At 48.8% G+C, this 22,375-nt stretch overlaps 1 protein-coding gene across 1 annotated transcript in view; it reads left to right on the top strand.

Annotated features, from left to right (window-relative positions):
* Positions 1-416: 416 nt before the first annotated feature.
* LOC132579041 (synaptic vesicle 2-related protein) overlaps positions 417-22,375 on the top strand; it is a 34,022-nt gene continuing 12,063 nt past the window's right edge. The window contains exons 1-10 of the mRNA XM_060249178.1: positions 417-451; positions 7,235-7,395; positions 9,918-10,003; positions 10,203-10,301; positions 12,290-12,361; positions 13,889-14,013; positions 17,075-17,138; positions 18,653-18,778; positions 19,615-19,743; positions 21,151-21,224. Of these exons, the coding sequence (XP_060105161.1) occupies positions 417-451; positions 7,235-7,395; positions 9,918-10,003; positions 10,203-10,301; positions 12,290-12,361; positions 13,889-14,013; positions 17,075-17,138; positions 18,653-18,778; positions 19,615-19,743; positions 21,151-21,224 (971 nt within the window). The remainder of the gene's footprint in view (positions 452-7,234; positions 7,396-9,917; positions 10,004-10,202; positions 10,302-12,289; positions 12,362-13,888; positions 14,014-17,074; positions 17,139-18,652; positions 18,779-19,614; positions 19,744-21,150; positions 21,225-22,375) is intronic.

Genomic DNA, 22,375 nt, shown 5'->3' with positions numbered 1-22,375 from the left:
GCCCCCCCGCCCCCCCCCCCAAACATGCAATCCGGGCTACGGCCCTGCAGAAAGGTTGTCTGACGGTGTTCTTTTCGCGGCTGCTGCTGACACAGCGCCGGCTCTTGGCTGCCTGCCTGCCTGGCGCAGGGGGCGTCCCTGGGGAGCCTGCTGCTGCTGCTGTTGTGCTGAGCCCCCCAGGCCAGAAGAGCCCTTGGCGCGGGGAGGAAAGGGGAGGCGAGCAGCCAGCCCAGCCCAGCCCCGCCCTCCTTCCCCCGCCCCCGCCCGGCTCTGGCTGGCAGCAGGCGGGCGGGCGGCCCCGGGAGCTGTCCAGCGGGCAGAGCTCCTGAACTCGGCGCGCCTGCCTCGCCTCGCCTCGCCTCCCCGCGCCGCCATGTAGAGCAGATGCGAGAAGCGCCCCCCGCTCCGCCTCGGCCATGGAGGAGGACTTCTTCCAGCTCCGCCAGCTGCCGTGAGTCGCCGCAGGGCCCGCGCGGGGGGGTTGCAATGCCAGGCGCTCTTGGCGGATGGCAGCGCGTCTCGGGGGGGCCCCAGGGCCGGCAAGGGGGAGGCGGCGGCCTAGGGCGCTGCCCCGTCGGGGGGTGCCCCCAGGCGCCCCCTTCTCCACGCACAGCGCCCCCCCCCCAGCCTGCCTTGAAAGGAGCCATTGCCCTCGCTGGCCTGCTCCAGACCCGCGCTTCTGAGCCCGGCCCGGCCCGGCCCAGGGCTTCCAGGCCTGCTGGGGATTTCTGCTTTGTGTGTTTGAAATCCAGGCAAGGGGGGGCGGGTCTGCCTGTCTCTTTCTCTCCGTCTGTTTGGAAGAAGGAAGGTTGAAGGGGGAAGACCGTCCATGTCTCCCAATGCAGCCGCGGCTGAGCTGAATCTCTCAGCCCCTCCCCTGCACGCCAGGCTCCTTTTCCCTCTAACATCCCGGGGCCTGCGGGGATCTCTTGGCTTCCCCCTGCAAAAGGCAGCGTTGCTGAGAGAGGTTCACGTGTGGGGGAAGAGTCCCGCTGGGGGTTTTGGAGGACCTGCCCTCCAGCATCCACATAGCCGCGGCACAACTTGCAGAGTCCCCTTCCGCCCGGCTGGCACAGACTGTGCAGGAAAATAACCTTTGTTTTGCAGTTTGCTTTGCGGTGTGCTGAGGGGTTTTTTTTTGTCACCTGAGGAAGATCCCCAACTTGGCTGTCCTGTCAAGGGCCCCTTCCCCTTCCCCGAATGCATCATCGTCTCCGTTTCAGAGCTGAGAGGCTTGCAGTGCATGGCAATGCGTCCCACCCCCGCCTCCCCCAAGACGTGCCAGGAATAAGATGGCTTGCGAGGCAAGGATCACCATGGCACATTCATACATTTCTTTGGCATCAAACAGAATTACTCCTGAGTCGATCTGGTGAGAAAAGCAGGCGGTTTGCAGTCTTGAGTTTGCAGAGGGCTAGCTTGCTTTGCCAGGCTCTCTCAATCGCACAGCAGAGCTACTGAGCCCAGCATCTCTTCCTTCCATTGGCTGAGGCTCCTCCCTCTCCTTGTTCCCTGGGGAAGGAAGCAAAGAGCCAGAGCTTTCTTTGCTCAGTTCCCTGGATCCCACAGGAGAGATATAAAGAAAGCACCTTTTTAAAAAAGAAGTCACATCTTTTTTAAAGGCATATCTTTTATAAAGGCACATCTGTGTCCTTTATAAAGTTTGTATCTCTGCTTCCTAGCATTACATTTTATGACCCGGCCTGACAAGGTCTCATCTATGTCAGATCCGGCCCTCATAACAAATGAGTTTGAGACCTCTGCTCTAGATCCTTCTGGACTGTCTTGACAGCCAAAATAATTACTTTCAAATGTCTTTTTGCAGAGATACCCTCTGCCCTAATGGATTAAGGCCTGGGAGATTCTATTGCTTCCCCACCCCACCCCCACCCCAAATCTTCAACTCTCTGAAGCTTTCTCTTCCTTTAATGAATTACACTGCTGGTCCATGAAACCTGCTGTTATCCACTCTGACTGTCAGTAACTCTCTTAGGTCTCAGACAGAAGACTCTCCTAGCCATTTCCTGAAAATAGGGAATGCCAAAAGAGTATGGGGTGGCTGAGATGCCAGGGGTTGGCAGAACTGGAGTCCTGAAGCCATGCAATGCACGTGGGCTGCCACTCAACGCTGGCCTTGCTCTCCTTTGCATTTTTATTTAGAAGCACAAGTTTTGTTGCACAAAACTGGCATCCTTATGCCCTGTGCAAACACTGATGAACATGAACAGAGCAGTTCTGCACAGCTGAGCCTGGAGTAACTGTGCCCAGAATAGCATCGACAGTATCTGATTTTTGGCTGGGTATGAAACTCTGATCCATGAAGTTAACTGACAATATTTCTGAACTCTGGGTCCTGAAAGTATACCTGTTCTGTAAGGCAGTCGATGTAACGTTGCTAAAAACAGAAGATGGTCTGACAAGGAGCAGTGAATTCACTTGCATAACTGGACACAGACCTAGCAGAGTTTTTGTACATAAAATATGGAAAGGCATTCCTGGTGATTGTATATGAAATACACACAATGCTCCTCTCTCAGCTAAGCGAGATCTCTGGAGTTGTTAGGTGGGCCTCTTCTCTCTTTAGGTATAGTAGCAATTCTCCAGACAATGTGGCATTTATTGAATTCCAAAATATCATATTTGTTTGTCAGTTAGTTCAGAAGGGTAATGAAAGCTGCAGCCCACACTCTCTTTTGACCTGCCAATGCATTCTCTGAGGGAAAGGCTGTGGCTCAGTGGCAGAGCATCTGCTTGGCATGCAGAAGGTCCCAGGTTCAATCCCCAGCATCTTCAGTTCAGGCAGTGGGTGATGTGAAAGGTCTCCACATGAGACCCTGGAGAGCTGCTGCCAGTCTGAGTAAACAATATGGACTCTGATAGACTGATTCAGTATATAAGAAGAAGAAGAAGATATTGGATTTATATCCCGCCCTCCACTCCGAAGAGTCTCAGAGCGGCTCACAATCTCCTTTACCTTCCTCCCCCACAACAAACACCCTGTGAGGTGGGCGGGGCTGGAGAGAGCTCTCACAGCAGCTGCCCTTTCAAGGACAACTTCTGCCAGAGCTATGGCTGACCCAAGGCCATTCCAGCAGGTGCAAGTGGAGGAGTGGGGAATCAAACCCGGTTCTCCCAGATAAGAGTCCGCACACTTAACCACTACACCAAACTGGCTCTCCTTATATAAGGCAGCTTTGTGTGTTTGTTATGTCTTTTAGCTTTAATGGAATTTGCCAACAGGGCTACGGTGAACACAGAGAGAATTAGCCACTAAAAAAAGACTCTTCTCCCCCACTTGCCTTGATGCTCACAATCTGCCAAGGCCTTCATAAGAACACAAGAAGGGCCCTGCTGGGTCAGACCAGGGAGGGTTCAGATAGTCCAGCCTCCTGTCTCACACAGGGGTCAGCCAGTTCCTCTGGAGGGCCAACAACAGGGCAGGGGTTCTAAAAGAGCTTGCGGATGTAATTTCTGAGCCTCTGGCTATTATTTTTGAGAATTCTTGGAGAACAGGAAAAGTGCCGGAAGATTGGAGGTGAGCGAATGTTGTCCCCATCTTCAAGAAGGGGGAAAAAAAGATGATCCGGGTAACTAACGACCCGTCAGCTTGATGTCTATACCTGGAAAAGTTTTAGAACAAATCATCAAACAGTCGGTCCTGGAACATTTAGAAAGAATGGATGTGATTACTAAGAGCCAGCATGGTTTCCTCAACAACAAGTCATGTCAGACTAACCTGAACTCTTTTTTTGAGAAAGTGACTACCTTGCTGGATCAGGGGAATGCTGTAGACATCGTTTATCTTTATTTCAGTAAGGCTTTTGATAAAGTTCCACATACTATTCTTGTTGATAAGTTGGTAAAATGTGGTTTGGAACCTGTTACTGTTAGGTGGATCTGTAACTGGTTGACAGATTGCACCCAAAGAGTGCTTGTGAATGGTTCCTCATCCTCTTGGAGAGGAGTGACAAGTGGAGTGCCTCAGGGATCTGTCCTGGGACCTGTTTTGTTCAACATCTTTATCAATGATTTAGATGAAGGAATAGAGGGAATGCTTATTAAATTTGCAGATGATACTAAATTGGGAGGGGTTGCAAAAACAGAAGAAGACAGAAACAGGATACAGGATGACCTTGACAGGCTGGAAAACTGGGCTAAAACCAATTAAATGAATTTTAACAGGGATAAATGTAAAGTTCTGCATTTAGGTAGGAAAAATCCAATGCATGGTTATAGGATAGGGGAGACTTGTCTTAGTAGTAGTCTGTGCAAAAAGGATCTAGGGGTCTTAGTGGATCATACGCTGAACATGAGTCAATGATGGTGGTTAAAAAGGCAAATGCAATTTTGGGCTGTATCAACAGAAGTATAGTGTCCAGATCACGTGATGTGATGGTATCGCTTTACTATGCTCTGGTAAGACCTCACCTGGAGTCTTGTGTTCAGTTTTGGGCACCACAATTTAAGAAGGATCTAGACAAGCTGGAATGGGTCCAGAGGAGGGCAATGAAGATGGTGAGGGGTCTGAAGACCAAGTCCTATGAGGAAAGGTTGAAGGAGCTGGGGATGTTTAACCTGGAGAGGAGGCAGCTGAGAGGGGGTATGATCATCGTCTTCAAGTCCTTGAAGGGCTGTCATATAGAGAATGGTGTGGAATTGTTTTCTGTGGCCCTGGAAGGTAGGACCAGAACCAATGGGTTGAAATTAAATCAAAAGAGTTTCTGGCTCAACATTAGGAAGAACTTCCTGACAGTTAGAGCGGTTCCTCAGTGGAACAGGCTTCCTCAGGAGGTGGTGGTTTCTCCTTCCTTGGAGATTTTTAAGCAGAGGCTAGATGGCCATCTGACAGCAATGAAGATCCTGTGAATTTAGGAGGAGGTGTTTGTGAGTTTCCTGCATTGTGCAGGGGGGTGGACTAGATGACCCTAGAGGTCCCTTCCAACTCTATGATTTTAGGGAGGCCAAGGCCTTCTCCTGAGAAGAACATCAGAAGAGCCCTGCTGGATCAGACCAGGGAGGGTCCATCTAGTCCAGCATCCCATCTCACACAGTGGCCAACCAGTTCCTGCAGAGGGCCAACAACAGGGCAGAGAGACCAAGGCCTGCATAAGAACATCAGCAGAGCCCTGCTGGATCAGCCTAGCAATCCATCTAGTCCCAGATCCTATGAACATAAGAACAGAAAAGAGGCCATGCTGGATCAGGCCAATGGCGCATCTAGTCCAGTCTGGGTCACACAGGGAGGAAGAATACTCTCCTGCTTGTGCCATTCCACAGCCATAGATGACTTACCTCAGTACGTCCTGAAACACTGTAAACAGGCACTGAGCCTGCAAAGGTAGAACCATAGAGTCATAGAGTTGGAAGGGACCTCCCAGGGTCATCTAGTCTAACCCCCTGCACAATGCAGGAAACTCACAAACACCCCCTAAATTCACAGGATCTTCATTGCTGTCAGATGGTCATGATCTAGCCTCTGTTGAAAAACCTCCAAGGAAGCAGAGGGTAATCTTGACGGAAACTAAATAAAAGTATTTAAAGCACTTTGCAAATTAAAGGAGCTGTAAACAAGAACAGATTATCATACTTGACCTGGATGGGCCAGGATGGCCTGATCACATCAGATTCTGGAAGCTAAGCAGGGGCAGGCCTGGTTAGTACTTGGATGAGAGACCACCAAGGAAGTCCAGGGCTGATACACAGAGACAGGCCATGGCCAACCACCCCTGAAAGTCTTGCCTTTAAAACCCTATGGGATCACCATACATCAGTTGCAACTTGACAGGAGAAGAAAAAGAAAAGAAGAAGATGATGTTGGATTTATATCCCGCCCTCCACTCCGAAGAGTCTCAGAGCGGCTCACAATCTCCTTTATCTTCCTCCCCCACAACAGACACCCTGTGAGGTGGGTGGGGCTGAGAGGGCTCAAACAGCAGCTGCCCTTTCAAGGACAACCACTGCCAGAGCTATGGCTTACCCAAGGCCATGCTAGCAGGGGCAAGTGGGAATCAAACCCGGTTCTCCCAGATAAGAGCCCATGCACTTAACCACTACACCGAACTGGTTATACAATCTCCTTTATCTTCCTCTAACACAACATATACCCTGTGAGGTGGGTGGGGCTGAAAGGACTCTCCAAGAAGCTGCCCTTTCAAGGAGATCTCTGTGAGAGCGATGGCTGACCCACGGCCATTCCAGCAGCTGCAAGTGGAGGAGTGGGGAATCAAACCCGGTTCTCCCAGATAAGAGTCCGCACACTTAACCACTACACCAAACTGGCTCTTTTTTTATGAAAAAAATCATAAGGAGTTTCATCACTGAGTTTGAGGCCAGGGGCACCTTTAAGACCAAAGAAGTTTAATACACATGCTTTTGTGTGCATGCTGACTTCCCCTTGTATCTGAAGAAGTGTGTGTGTACATGTGTACATGTGTGTGTCCCCACATGTTCCCAGGGAGAGCACCTCCCTGTGCTCGTGAAGAGAGCTTGTACTGTTCCGCAGGGCCTGTAAGACAGTGCTCTTCCACCATCCATTTATTAATTAAGATCGCAGGCTACAGCAGACTTTGAACATCTGGCGCACCTCTAGCATGAACCTAAGATCTGTTTCTATGTATAACATCCAGCTGGAACAGCAGAACAGTAAAACATGATATAAAAACAGATTGGGCAGTACCCATCTTCTCAAACAGATTGCCACCCAAGGATTAATAAAGCACCTGAAATGTTTTGATTTTTATGTTTTTATGTCTTTTAATGTACTTCTCTATTTCACGTATATACATGAACATGTAAGCCACCCTGAGCCTGCTCCGATGGGGAGAGCGGGATATAAATCAAATAAATAAATAACAAAAGCTTATAGCGATAATATAATTTTTTTGACCATAAAAATGCCGCTGGATTTAAACTTTGTTCTGCTGCTTCAAACCAACGCAGCCGCCCACCTGAACGCATCGTCATCACTGAGTGTTTGAATCACATACAACTCTTCTGCAGACCAGAAAAATATAAGGGGAAATTTGCCTGACAGGTTAGAGGTTGCTTCCAGGGTCAGGACAGAAGAAGGGGTCTCTCGGAGGGTCCAGTCTAGTAGAGCTTTTTAGAGTTCAACATTATCTCTTTTAGCAGACCCTCCATGAAAATGCCCATCTCCCCCCACACACACACCTGGAATTGGGCCCCTGCATCTTTTGAGCACCCGTGACATCCACTCTCATTTCTCCATCATTAGGGTGGTCAAGTTTCGTCGCACTGGGGAAAGTTCCCGGTCTGAGGAGGATGCTGTATCGGGTGAACACGAAGTCCAGATTGAGGGTGTCCAGACAGCATTAGAACCTGTGGAGCTAGAAGATGGAGGGACGGTGCCGAAGGAGTTTGCCAACCCAACGGATGGTGAGTGGAGGGTGCATGCATCCAAGCTCAGAAAGGAGCAAAATATTCAGGTGCTTTAAAAAACAAACAAAGGTGAAGGTTTTGAATCACAAGAAGTGCAGGAAGACTTTGTTCAGAGGAAGATATTTGTTCCTAATCGTCATGGTTAGGGGAGGGACGGTAGCTCAGTGGTAGAGCATCTGCTTGGGAAGCAGAAGGTCCCAGGTTCAATCCCTGGCATCTCCAACTAAAGAGGGTCCAGGCAAGTAGGTGTGAAAAACCTCAGCTGGAGACCCTGGAGAGCTGCTGCCAGTCTGAGTAGACAACACTGACTTTGATGGACCAAGGGTCTAATTCAGTACAAGGCAGCTTCATGGGAAAGGGCTGTGTGGCTCAGTGGTAGAGCATCTGCTTGGTAAGCAGAAGGTCCCACGTTCAATCCCTGGCATCTCCAAATAAAGAGGGTCCAGACAAGTAGGTGCGAAAAACCTCAGCTTGAGACCCTGGAGAGCCACTGCCAGTCTGAGTAGACAAGACTGACTTTGATGGACCCAGGGGGGTCTGATTCAGTATAAGGCAGCTTCATATGTTCACGGTGGCTTAGAAAATGAACCGCGGGGAGAGATCTCTGGCTGAAATCTTGCTTGCACAGAGATCCCCTAGCGGGCTCTGAAACATTGTTCTCCAGCCTCAGTTCTCCTATCTGCAATGTGGGGGTGGTAGTTGATGCCAGATTACTTTATGTACACCTTACTGTACCTTCAGTAACCCAAACAACCAGGAACTTACGCAGATATACTTTATTCCACTTAAGCTTTTACTGTGAACAGAAGGCTTAAAGATACATAACTCAGAAGGTAAAACAGAAGGCAACAGTGGTACAATACAACAGAAGGTTATGCATTTTAGAATTCAGATGAACTTTACCCAAACTCTCATAGTTAAGCTTACCCTACCTTATAATCTAATACCTTTAAAGAGAATTAAATCTATGAAAACCTAAGTCCCATTTCTCTTAGAGCCACACTCTCTGCTTGAGAATATAGGCTATGTTCTGTGTTTGAGGCCTCAACCAGAAATCAACAAGGGTTGTTAATTTCTGGGCTTGACTGGCAGAGCGCTCCCCTGCCTCTCATGCAATCAGCCACTTCTGCTCAAATTTGAGAGTTTAGAAAGCCTTATCCCCTCAGCACCTTATCAATTATCTCTTATCTTATCTGATATTTTGCATTCCAGTTACTGCAGATGCAAATCCAGACGGCCAGTTATCTGTTACTCTTATCAGTTCCTGCTCAAACCATATAAGGCCTTTCCTGTCCTCAGACAACTTTCAATTTCCACCTGGTTTTTTTCCTGCTCTACTGACCTAGATTCTCAACCTAAGCTGTTGACTGAGAGCAATATGAATGCCGAATAGTGTGAATAGCTTGTTGCCAATTTCATAAGAGACCCAACCCAAAAGAAATCCTGCCACAGTAGTGTTGTCCGATTGTGCGGGGCTGTCCTAGGGAGCAGATATGTGAACCAGAGACACTCCCTTTATTCCATTTGCCGTCCTCGCCCTGTAAGGCTACACAAAAGGTCCTAATTGCGACATGAATCCGCTTGCCATTGCTAGAACTGTTATAGCAACTAAATGGAGGGATAAAACAGCCCCTACTCTACACATGGGGCATAATAAACTTTGGGACCATTTCATTAACGCCAGAATCACAAGTAATTTCATTATGCCACCTATGAAGAGTTATCAAAAATCCTTCCAGTCCATTTGGTTTCCTGTTGTTCAATATATTGTAGAGAATGAGATTATTTTGAGTAAATCCTATTATCATGACTTATTGTATTTTTTTAATGTTTAAACAAGTTCTGACATTGTTTAAAGATGACAATTATCCTCACTGGTATGTGACGATAGATATTATCAGGGCTTTTTAAATAGGAAAAGCCCAGCAGGAATTCATTTGAATATTAGGCCACATCCCTTGACATCACCATTTTTGCACAGGCTTTTTTTAAAAGAAAAAGCCCAGCAGGAACTCATTTGGATATTAGGCCACACCCCCTGGTGCCAAGCCAGCCGAAACTGCGTTCCTGGGCATTCCTGCTCAAAAGAAGTCCTGGATATTATTATGTATTTTGTGTTATTCTACTTTTTACTCTTATATTGTAAATGTTGGTCTCTCTAACTTTTGCATTCCTGTATGATAATAAAAAGATATTTATGACAGGGGGGGAAAATAAAATGGTATATGAATGTTGCAGATTTTTATCATCCTGTGAGCTGATGTTAAACTTCACAGCATAGTTGAGGATTTTTGAACTTTGGGACTTCCAACCTTCTACTGATCTGCTTTGGTTGGGCATCCAAAGTTTACTGTTCAGGTGATGCTCCGACCTGTCTACCTGTGGTGGACTTCTGGGGGAGCCTGGAGTCCAACCTCATGTCAGTGAGTATGTAAACCCTTGTTTCAGATGCAGAACACCTGCAGCTGCCACAGCAGATAGCTCGATGCCCTTAACTGGTGCGTTTGATTCTTCTCCAGATACTTTTATGGTGGAAGATGCGGTGGAAGCGATTGGATTTGGCAAGTTCCAGTGGAAGCTGTCCATCCTGACGGGTTTGGCATGGGCAAGTAGAACAGACCAAAAGTCAAGGCTGGGGCATGGACTGCAGGAAGTGGGCTGCTTCCAGCTCCCCCCCCCCCACCAACCTGCTTCCTTGTCTCCCCTAGTAAATCACGGGAGGCCTCAGTCTCCAACTGAACTCCTCCCCATCCATTCTCCAGCTGATGCGCACAGTAACAGTTTCCTTCTTCTGGCTTTTCTAGATGGCCGACGCCATGGAAATGATGATTCTGAGCATCCTAGCGCCTCAGCTTCATTGTGAGTGGCGATTACCCACCTGGCAGGTTGCATTGCTCACTTCGGTAGGAAAATAGCAGACAGCACCTGGGTTCTGTAAGGTGTTTTGACTTCTTGCTGTAGATTGTTAACAGAGGAAAAAGCCCATTCGTGCCAGCAAATTCACTGGTTTGGTCACTGGGACTCTCTTTCGCTCTCTCTCTTGCCATCTCTCTTTCCCTCCCATCCTCCAGTTTGGTGTAGTGGTTAAGTGTGCGGACTCTTATCTGGGAGAACCAGGTTTGATTCCCCACTCCTCCACTTGCAGCTGCTGGAATGGCCTTGGGTCAGCCAGAGCTCTCTTATCTGGGAGAACCGGGTTTGATTCCCCACTCCTCCACTCGCAGCTGCTGGAATGGCCTTGGGTCAGCCAGAGCTCTCTTATCTGGGAGAACCGGGTTTCATTCCCCACTCCTCCACTTGCAGCTGCTGGAATAGCCTTGGATCAGCCATGGCTCTCTTATCTGGGAGAACCGGGTTTCATTCCCCACTCCTCCACTTGCAGCTGCTGGGATGGCCTTGGGTCAGCCAGAGCTCTCTTATCTGGGAGAACTGGGTTTGATTCCCCACTCCTCCACCCGCAGCTGCTGGAATGTACTTGGGTCAGCCAGAGCTCTCTTATCTGGGAGAACCAGGTTTGATTCCCCACTCCTCCACTTGCACCTGCTGAAATGGCCTTGGGTCAGCCATAACTCACACAGGAGTTGTCCTTGAAATGGCAGCTGCTGTAAAAAGCTCTCTCAGCCCCATCTACTTCACAGAGGGTCTGTTGTGGGGTGGGGGGGAAGGTAGAGGAGATTGTGAGCGCTCTGAGACTCTAAGATTCAGAGTATAGGGCGGGATATAAATCTAATATCTTCTTCTTCTTCTCCCTCCATCTCTCCCTATGGCTCTCTCTCTCCGTCCCCCTCTCCTCCTCCCTCCCTCCATCTCTCTGTTGATTAGCATCAAGTCACGATTGTCGTGTTACTTATCAATGGGGTTACTTCCTTTGTCCATTTATTTAATTTTGTTGCCCTATCTTTTCCCCCCACCTTATCCAAGGCGGCAAAGAGTCAAAAGCGTTATAACAACTTCAAAAAATATATACGAAATAAATTAAGCCAAACAAACCAACACGGAGGATCAGTCAGAAAAGAAACACCAAAATCGCCACCTCCTGGCAGAATGATAGAAGGGGCAGATTAATCTCCCTGGGAAGAGAATTACATATTTTGGTGCCACAACTGAGAAGGCCCTTTCTTGGATTGACAGTCATCTAGCCTCAGGTGGTGGAGGCACCCAAAAGAGGTCCCCTGAAGATGACCTTAGTGGTTGAGTGTGTTCATATTGAAGCAGATGGCGTTTAGCTGGCCTCAAGCCACCCAGGGCTTCAAAGGTCAACACTGGCACCTTGAATTGGTCTCCAGATGAAGTGGGAGACAACGTAGGTGGAAAAAAACTGGAGAGAACTGGTCCCTATAGCCCACTCTAGTCAGCATTCTGACTACAGCATTCTGTACCAATAGTAGCTTCTAGATACTCTTCAAGGGCAGTCCTAGGTGGAGTGCCTTGCAGTAGTCTAGTCTAGGTGTTACCAAAGCTTGTAGTGCAGAAAATACAGCAGGTGGATCACCAGCTGAAGTTGGGGGAAAGTGTCTACCACCTGCTTTTCCAACAGGAGACCCGGGTTCAGCAGCACCCCCCAGGCTACAAAATGCCACATTAGAAAGTTAGTAGCTCAAAAATGATTGAGGTTGAGTTTCTTTCTTGACCGTTTTATCAGGGCACCCCTGTAGCCTAGATTTGTTGCCCCTCCCAAAGTTTGATAGTAAACTTGAGTGGCCACCTCCCAAATTGTGTCAGATTAACATGTCCAACAAAAGCACTTCTTTGCAAAAACTTGGCTTCAAATGCAGATGTTTTGTATTAAATCCCTGTTTTGAGAGTCCATTGAAGTTGGGGGCAAGGGGAGGGATTCCTTTCTGTCTTTGCTTCTGAGAGTAACAAAATATCCTCCTTTTCTTTATCACAGGTTGTTTTTGTGGGCATGATGTCCAGTTCCACCCTCTGGGGAAATATCTCAGACCAGTATGGAAGGAAAACAGTAAGTCTCTTGAACAAAGCAGTAGACAAATGCACCTTTAAGACCAACTAAGTTTTATTCAGAATGTAAGCTTGCGTATGCTCTTAAGCAGACTTCATCAGACAAAGTGGGAATGGCAAGCAGCCATACTTAATATAAGTGGGCAGCGTGGAATCATGGGAATGTTTTTAGCAGATTAAAAGAATCACAGATAGGGATCTGTGTTTGTTAGTGTAGGACAAAACAGGGTTAAAAAAAACATTGGAGAGTGATAAAAGGCAGACTGCTGTGTAGGTGCGGGTGCCATAAATCTAGGTAACATTCTGGTTTTGTTAGTTTAAATAGAGGACTTGGTTTCTCAAGAGATTATAACATCCATATAGTTTGCCATCAGATGGGTTGGTACATGTAATAAGACAAGCAGCCAATATCCCCCATTTGAGTATGTCAATACAAAAAGACAAAAGACAGAACCCCCAAATATTCTGATACACTGTTCTAAAAGAGAAATGATAGAAGTTAGCCCTTAGAAAAACAGGGTGCATTAAAGCATAGTGGAAGGTGGTTTAGTATATGTAATGAGACAAACAGCCCACATCCCTCATTTGAGCATGTCAACACACACACACAAAAAAACATTATTCTGATACACTGTTCTAAAAGAGAAATACTAGTCATGGACATATGAACATATGAAGCTGCCTTCTGCTGAATCAGACCCTACTGGGTCCATCAAAGCCAGTATTGTCTTCTCAGACTGGCAGCGGCTCTCCAGCGTCTCCATCTGAGTTTTTTTCACACCTACTTGCCTGGACCCTTTTTAGTTGGAGATGCCAGAGATTGAACCTGGGACCTTCTGCTTACCAAGCAGATGCTCCACCACTGAGCCACTGTTCCTCCCCATATATATGAATGTATGAAGCTGCCTTTTACTGAATCAGACCCTGGGTCCATCAAAGTCAATATTGTCTACTCAGACTGGCAGCGGCTCTCCAGGGTCTCAAGCTGAAGTTTTTCACGCCTACTTGCCTGGACCCTTTTTAGTTGGAGATGCTGGGGATTGAACCTGGGACCTTCTGCTTACCAAGCAGATGCTCTGCCACTGAGCCACTGTCCCTCCCCATAGTCGAATGCCTTTGGCTTTGTGGATGGAGAGCGTGAGTGATCTCACATGACCAAGGGAGGGGCCTTGGACCAGGGAGACTTGAATCCCTACTTTTGCCACTCACTCACTGAGTCATCTCGCTAGAGGCCAGATTTGCATGTGCCACTGAGGGCATTTTCCTCTCACGATTGGTGTGCACCTGCCAAGAAAAGGGCAGCAGTTCTCAATGCGTTTTATTTATTATTTTATTGAGTCACAGAAGCATCAGGCTCATGACATGAGGGGGGGGGAGAGAAAGTTTGAAAGTAGCACAAGGGAAGGGAAGACATCATTTTATTTCAGATGGAATCAAGAGGGAGGAGGGGGGGGCCCTCAAGGGACAGTGCTTTGTGCTGCCTTGTTCTTCCTCTAAGGGCTTTCTCTCCTATCTTTCTTCTGTGCAGGGTCTAAAGATCAGTGTGCTATGGACCTTGTATTATGGGATCCTCAGTGGATTTGCACCAATTTACAACTGGATCTTGGTGCTGAGGGGCTTGGTGGGTTTCGGCATTGGAGGAGTGCCTCAGTCGTAAGTAGTCGCCCTTCCCTCTCCTGCAAAGTTGAGCAGCTCCCCATAAGCTGCTCAGACCGCAAGAAGAGCTCTGCTGGATCAGACTGGCAGTATCTTTGGAGCAGGGGTAGGGAACAGTGGCTCTCCAGATATTTTTGCCTTCAACTCCCATCAGCCCCAGCCAGCTGGCTGGGGCTGATGGGAGTTGTAGGCAAAAAACATCTGGAGAGCCACTGTTCCCTACCCCTGCTTTGAAGGGTTGAACAACAGGGCACAAAGGCTGAGGCCTTTCCTTGAATGTGGAGGCTCCCTTTAGCCATCGTTTCCCCTTGTTCCTTAACAAGCTTTTTCCAGCACCCAAGATCACTGTCATCTGTGTCAGATATGGAAGCCTTTCCCCTCCTCCTTAGTAGTGCTGGGTCATGCAGCCTTTTGATGCTGTCTTCAGTGCAGCCTCATGGCCGAGTTCACTGGTGCTTGCAAAGACGTGGAGGGTTGCCAAGTCCAATTCAAGAAATATCCAGGTACCTTGGGGATGGAACCAGGAGACTTTGGGGGTGGAGCCAGGAACATAGATTGGGACAAGCATAACTGAACTCCAAGAGGAGTTCTGGCCATCATATTGAAAGGGACCTTACACCTTTTAAATGCCTTCCCTCCGTTTGAAATTATGAAGGATAGGGGCACCTTCTTTTGGGGTTCATAGAATTGGATCCCCTAGTTCAAACTTTTTGAAACTTGGGGGGGGGGCTTGAGGAGAGGCACCAGATGCTATGCTGAACATTTGGTGTCTCTACCTCAAAAAACAGCCCCCCCTCAGAGCCCCAGATACTTATGTATCAATTCTCCATTATACCCTATGGGAATCAGTCTCCATAGGCAATAATGGAGTGCTCAGCAGATATTTCCCTCCCACCCACCCCTGTGCTTTCTGATGACCCTGAAGCAGGAGGAGAGCCTCCAGACCAGGGGATTGGAGATTGGCAGTCCTATCCTCCATTCAAACGCCTGGCTGAGTTCCCTGGTGCTTGCAAGAACACGGGTGGGTTAAAACCTTGTCGTCTTTTCCATCATCTCCTCTGAGATGAATTCTGTAGCCCAGATACCATTTTCCCCTGGAAGTTCAGGCTTTTCAGAGTTAGTTTAACCACCTGACAAAGAAGTTGACTCAGCCTTCCATCCTTCCCAGGTCGGTAAAATGAGTACTCAGTTTGCTGGGAGGAAAGGGTAGATGACTGGGGAAGGCAATGGCAAATCACCCCATAAAAAGTCTGCTGTGAAAATGTTGTGAAAGCAACGGTCACCCCAGAGTCCGAAACGACTGGTGCTTGCACAGGGGACTTCCTCAACCTCTAAAGAAACTCAGTTGACTTGCAAGACACTTCCACTCCGGAAGGTGACTTTTCCAACAGTCGACCTTGACAGCAGGGATCAGAGCACGGCAGAAGTCAAGAGCTGCAAACTCAAGGCAGGGAAACCAGCTCTAAAAGAAGCCGTTAGCAGCTGAAAAGAGAAGGGCTTTGTAGACACAGCAGCTGCACCCATCACACGTCCCCCCCCCCCCCCACTTCTGCTCTGGTCAGCATAAACATTCTGCTCCCCCCCCCTCCCCTTGATTAGGCTCATGAAACATTGATGTTCTGGCTCCACAGTGGGGCTATTCTGATGTAATTTGAGCTGACCCAGAACCAGAGGCTAATGGGTTTGGATTTTTAAAAAATCATTATCCATTGGCAGCTAGCATTTTTTCTAGAGCTGTTCTCGAGGAAATGGAGCCCAAGCTTTCAGGGCTGTTAACAGCTGTGATGGATTCACCTCTGCACACCCGACAAGGCATTCTGCCCTTCTGCGACCAGCCAGTCTGGATTGGAGATCATCTCTCAACGTAGATGGGCTTATTGATCTCTGCTGACTGCATCATGTTAATCTCGATTGATTGAGTCACGCAGGATCTCTCTGCTCCCTTAAAACGCCCCTCAGTTATTTACATGTAATCTTGTAAAAACAGTTCCAGAGGGCAGCTGTGTTGGTCTTTAGAAGAACACCTAGGGTGCATTCACACTACACTAAGTAATGCATTTACATCTGGATTTTTGCTATTCTAACACAGTAAAAATCCAGATGTAAAATGCGTTATTTAGTATACAGTGAACAGACCTCTAGATTCGAACCCAGGAGCACCTGAAAAGCCAACAATAATTTCAAACCGTAAGCTTTCAAGAGTCAAAGTTAAGAACATAAGAGTTCACACACACAGTGGCCAAAAAAACCCAGGTGCCATCAGGAGGTCCATCAGTGAGGCCAGGACACCAGAAGCCCTCCCACTCTTGCCCCTCCAAGCTCCAAGAATACAGAGCATCACTGCCCCAGACAAAAGAACATAAGAGAAGCCATGTTGGATCAGGCCAATGGCCCATCCAGTCCAACACTCTGTGTCACATAAGAACATGAGAGAAGCCATGTTGGATCAGGCCAATGGCCCATCCAGTCCAACACTCTGTGCCACATAAGAGAAGCCATGTTGGATCAGGCCAATGGCCCATCCAGTCCAACACTCTGTGTCACGTAAGAACATAAGAGAAGCCATGTTGGATCAGGCCAGTGGCCCCTCCAGTCCAACACTCGGAGTCACATAAGAACATAAGAGAAGCCATGTTGGATCAGGCCAATGGCCCATCCAGTCCAACTCTCTGTGCCACATAAGAACATGAGAGAAGCCATGTTGGTTCAGGCCAATGGCCCATCCAGTCCAACACTCTGTGTCACACAGTGGCCAAAAAACCTCAGGTGCCATCAGGAGGTCCACCAGCAGGGACAGAACTCCAGAATCCTTCCCACTGTTGCCCCCCAAGCACCAAGGATCCATTAATACATTGTGGCTAATAGCCACTGATGGACCTCTGCTCCTTATGCTTATCCAATCCCCTTTTGAAGCTGTCTATGCTTGTAGCCATCATCTGTGGCAGTCATCATCTGTGGCAGTTCCCTTCCTCAGTCTGATATAGCTTCACAGGTTAAATATCTAGATTTCCTCCTCCACCTCCTTCAATATGTTCCTCTGTGTTCTTGTTCTCTTCAGGGTCACCTTATACGCAGAATTCCTTCCGATGAAAGCCAGAGCAAAGTGCATTTTGCTGATCGAGGTAGGGGGCCTTTGGTCAACATTAGAAAGCGTTGCGCTTCCAACGTTCAGAGTTTGGGTCAGATGCTTCTTTGGGTTGGATGCCCATAATCAGCACCGGGGTGGATTGTCCATTAGGGGAAAGTTTTGGTGGGCTAATGGCTCGGGAAGCCGCCTCTCCACCCCCCACCAAGGTGGAATTCACCTTACAGAAGATGGCCCTGCCCCAATTGGGTAGGAGTCACTGCTGAGAGCTGGAGCCCTGGCATCCAAGACTTGGCAAAAGATGGCGGCCTTCAGCCTGTGTGAGGCAGGTGATCTACTCTTCTTGCCTTCTTCCCCTCTTGTATGGGGGGGAGAGAAGGTGGAGACAGGGGTCACATTCAAGTCCGTTTTTGCCACCCAGTCCTCTCCTGGGGCAGCACAAGGCTGAATTCTCACGTGCCACTTCCCTGTATCTGCTCCCACGATGGGTGGGTGTTTGCAAACAGAGACAGATGGGGATGTTAAAGCAACCTTGGAAGGAGCTGAACCAACAGCCCCTGCGGTGACCCCCATCTATGGTCCCTGGGTCTCAGATCGTAGCCAAGCCACCCCTGTGGCTCTCCTGGCTGTGTAGGGCTTACTGGCTTCAGCTTGCCCTTGGCTACCAGTGGCCCTCCAAGGCAGGAGGTCCTCCAGGAACTCCCAGTGAGTCAAAGAGCCCGCCCAGCCCATGTGCAAAGAACAGGAAAAGGGAGTATCACATGCGCTTCCCTGCACATTAGGGTTGCCAAGTCCTACTCAATAACTATCTGGGGACTTTGGGGATAGAGCAAGGGCATGACAAGCATGACTGAACTCCAAAAGGAGTTCTGGCTATCACATTTAAAGGGTCTACATTCCTTTTCAATGCCTTCCTTCCATAGGACATAATGAAGGGCAGGGGCACCTTCTTTGGGGGCTCATAGAATTGGGACTTCCTGGTCCAATCTTTTTGAAACTTGGGGGGTGTTTTGAGGAGAGGCACTAAATGCTATGCTGAAATTTCAGTACCTCTACCTCAAAACACAGGCCACCCAGAGCCCCAGAAACCAACAGGTCAAGTCTCCATTATACCCTATGGGAATTGATCTCCATAGGGTATAATGGAGTACCTAGTGGCAATTTCCCTCCCTCCCCTTTCTGATGACCCTGAAGCGGGGGGAAGGCCTCCAAAACAGGGGATCTCCTGCTCCCACCTGGGGATTGGCAACCCTACTGCACATGTTCAACTGAACTTGAATTATAGTCCCGTTCCAGCCTTCTTGTGTTTTCCTTGGAGGTGAGATTTGGGTCCCAACTGGGCCTCATCATGTAACCATTTGAGTTGGGGAATACCAGTTATTCAAACAGAACTAACCCAGTTCTGGATACTGTACAGTGGGGAAGCCATAGATGGGCCACTTCTGTCTCGCAGAGTGCAAAAGGCACAAGGTTCAAGCGTTCAGAGAAGGGATGAATTTATTTCGCTTGCTCAAAACAACCCATCTGTCTTCTCTCTGTCTTCACTGGCAGGTCTTCTGGGCCATTGGGACGGTCTTCGAAGTCCTCCTGGCTGTGTTTGTGATGCCCACCCTGGGCTGGCGCTGGTTGCTGATCCTCTCGGCTCTCCCTCTTCTGCTCTTTGCCATCCTGTGTTTTGTAGGTATTCTCTTGCTGGGAAAGCAACTGGTTCACATCAGTCACATTCTCAGGGGGTTTTTGTAGCAGAAACTCCGTTGCTTCTTAGACCACACACCCCACTGTAGCCAGTCCTCCAAGAGCTTACAGGGCTCTTCTTACAAGGCCTGCTGGAAGCTCCAGGAGGACTGGCTACATCAGGGGGTGTGGCCCAGGGGTGGAATTCTAGCAGGAACTCCTTTGCCTATTAGGCCACGCACCCCTGATGTAGCCAATCCTCCAAGAGCTTACAGGGCTGTTCTTACAGGGCCTGCTGGAAGCTCCAGGAGGACTGGCTGCATCAGGGGGTGTGGCCCAGTGGTGGAATTCTAGCAGGAGCTCCTTTGCATATTAGGCCACACCCCTCTGATGTAGCCAATCCTCCAAGAGCTTACAGGGCTCTTCTTACAGGGCCTGCTGGAAGCTCCAGGAGGATTGGCTGCATTGGGGGTGTGGCCTAATATGCAAAGGAGTTCCTGCTACAAAAAAAGCCCTGCATATTCTGTATAGTATTTTTTGTTTGTTTGTGTTGTTCTTGGTTTATCATCCTTCCATGGACTTCCTTCCATGGACAGCCAGTGTGGTGTAGCGGCTAAGAGCAGTGGACTCTAATCTGGAGAACTGGATTTCATTCTCCACTCCTCCAACTGGGTGACCTTGGGCCTGTCACAGTTCTCTCTGAGAGCTCTCTCAGCCCCACCTCCCTCACAGGGTGTCTTTTGCGGGGAGAGGAAGGGAAGGCGATTGCAAACCTCTCTAAGTAGTGAGTAGTGAAAAGCGACGCATAAACCCCAACCCTTCTTCTTTGCTGCCCTCAGTGGCTGCCAGAAAGCGCAAGGTATGACGTCCTGTCGGGGAACCAGGAAAAGGCCATCGCCACTTTGAAGAGAATCGCCAATGAGAACGGGGCTCCGATGCCGCTAGGCAAGCTGATCATCTCTCGGCAGGTGAGTGAGCGTAAAAAGAAGGCACTCAGCAAAGCCCCCGTTTGGTTCAGTAGATAAATCTGGACCGCAGAGACAGGCGTCCACCCTGGAGACTGTCGTTTCTTTTGAATAGACTTCTCTCTCATCCCTCGCGTGAATCACGGGGCTTGCTAGGGGCAGCTCACAACATTCAATAACGCAACCTATGAATAGAAATAAAACTTACCTGCAAAATGTTAAATTGCAATCTAAAAAATAATATCCTAGCTCAAGCATTGGAATAAAACAGGGGTGGCCAACGGTAGCTCTCCGGATGTTTTTTTGCCTACAACTCCCATCAGCCCCAGCCATTGGCCATGCTGGCTGGGGCTGATGGGAGTTGTAGGCAGAAAACATCTGGAGAGCTACCGTTGGCCACCCCTGCCCGGGGACACTGGAACTTCTATTCCAGGGGTGGCCAACGGTAGCTCTCCAGATGTTTTTGCCTACAACTCCCATTAGCCCCAGCCATTGGCCATGCTGGCTGGGGCTGATGGGAGTTGTAGGCAAAAACATCTGGAGAACTACCGTTGGCCACCCCTGGAATAAAACATGATCATTTGACACTAGGCTGCCGTCGAAAGCCAGGCAGCCCTGCTAATATGGTAGAAACCTGGCATTGACCATCCTCAGTGGAAAGGCTGGCAGAATCACTCCGTCTTAGAGGCCCTGCGGAATCCAGAAAGATCCTTCCAGAGCCTACAAGTCACCTGCAGAGGGTTCCACCAGTCAGGGGCCACTACTGAGAAAGCTCTTGTCCTTGTTGAGGACACTGAATGATCACCTTTTCGTAGGGCCTGCAAAACGGAGCTATTCCGCCAGGCCTTTGGTTGAGGAGTGGGCATCCTACTCCATCAACTGGGCCTCTAAGCCAGGGGTGGCCCAGGGTCGCTCTCCAGATGTTTTTTGCCTATACCTCCCATCAGCCCCGGCCGTTACCATCGTCTGTTTTAACTATAGTCACAGACCTTAGCCTGTTGCCAATGTATTTATTCATGCCACCATCCACAACTCAGTTTGATAACTATGTTTAGCTCTCTTTACTGCTTTTTTAAAATTTGTTTTTAATGGCATAATTCAAGCTGGATTGTAATATGATGTTATTCACCCTGAGCCCCTTCTTGGGAAAGGGGGGAATACAAATTACCCAAAGTAAGAGACCACTTGATAAAGAGCAAAGTGTTCCCAGGAAGGGGGGGGGACATATAGGGAGAAGCGGTCCCCATAGATACAAAGGTCTCAGACCATTTAGGGCTTTAAAGATGCCCAGTCAAGCAAAGAAGCCAAGTAAAGAACCGGGAGGATGTGATATCAGCAGGCTCTCTTCCTCTGCTTGGCCACGGGCTGCAGACAATATCCAGCAATCGAACTGTTGTTGTTTCCACACAGGAAGACCGAGGGAAAATGAGGGACCTCTTCACTCCCCAATTTAGATGGACAACACTCCTGCTTTGGTTTATATGGTGAGCGTGTTAAATTCTCCATGAGTTTGTGGCATTGCCGCTTGCTTTATGCAGGTGTATTTAAAACTCCCCCCCCCCCCGACTGTTCTAGATCTTAGAGCTCACAGGCCAGAGGCAAGATGGCAGCTGGCTAAGCAGACAAGCAGAGAAAGTCCACAAATAGCCCTGTCTGTCTCTGAGGAATCCCCTGTACAGACTGAGAGAAACATCTGGAGCAGAGGTCCATCAGTGGCTCTTAGCCACAGAGTATTGTCGGAACTCTCTGTCTGGGGCAAGTGATGCTCTGTATTCTTGGTGCTTGGGAGGGGCAACAGTGGGAGGGCTTCTAGTGTCCTGGCCCACTGATGGACCTCCTGGTTTTTTTTGGCCACTATGGGACACAGAGTGTTGGATTACATGGGCCATTGGCCTGATCCAACATGGCTTCTCTTATGTTCTTATGTGACACAGAGTGTTGGACTGGATGGGCCATTGGCCTGATCCAACAGGGCTTCTCTTATGTTCTTATGTGACACAGAGTGTTGGACTGGATGGCCCACTGGTCTGATGAAACAGGACTTCTCTTGTGTTCTTATGTGACACAGAGTGTTGGACTGGATGGGCCACTGGCCTGATCCAACAGGGCTTCTCTTATGTTCTTCTGAGACACAGAGTGTTGGACTGGATGGGCCACTGGCCTGGTCCAACAGGGCTTCTCTTCTGCTCTTATGTGACACAGAGTGTTGGACTGGAGGGGCCACTGGCCTGATACAACAGGGCTTCTCTTGTGTTCTTATGTCACACAGAGTGTTGGACTGGATGGGCCATTGGCCTGATCCAACAGGGCTTCTCTTATGTTCTTATGTGACACAGAGTGTTGGACTGGATGGGCCACTGGTCTGATGAAACAGGACTTCTCTTGTGTTCTTATGTGACACAGAGTGTTGGACTGGATGGGCCACTGGCCTGATCTAACAGGGCTTCTCTTATGTTCTTATGTGACACAGAGTGTTGGACTGGATGGGCCACTGGCCTGGTCTAACATGGCTTCTCTTATGTTCTTATGTGACACAGAGTGTTCTCTTAAACACTGGCAGTTTTACAGAGTCAGACAGGAACCTGCAGTACCAACCCCTGGTCTGTCTGCAATGATGGTTCTTCAGAGAATCTGC

This window comes from Heteronotia binoei, chromosome 11 (genome assembly GCF_032191835.1).
Source record: "Heteronotia binoei isolate CCM8104 ecotype False Entrance Well chromosome 11, APGP_CSIRO_Hbin_v1, whole genome shotgun sequence".
NCBI lineage: Eukaryota > Metazoa > Chordata > Lepidosauria > Squamata > Gekkonidae > Heteronotia > Heteronotia binoei.
The sequence above is the reverse complement of the archived record's forward strand: the minus strand, read 5'-3'. Positions and strand labels throughout refer to the sequence as shown.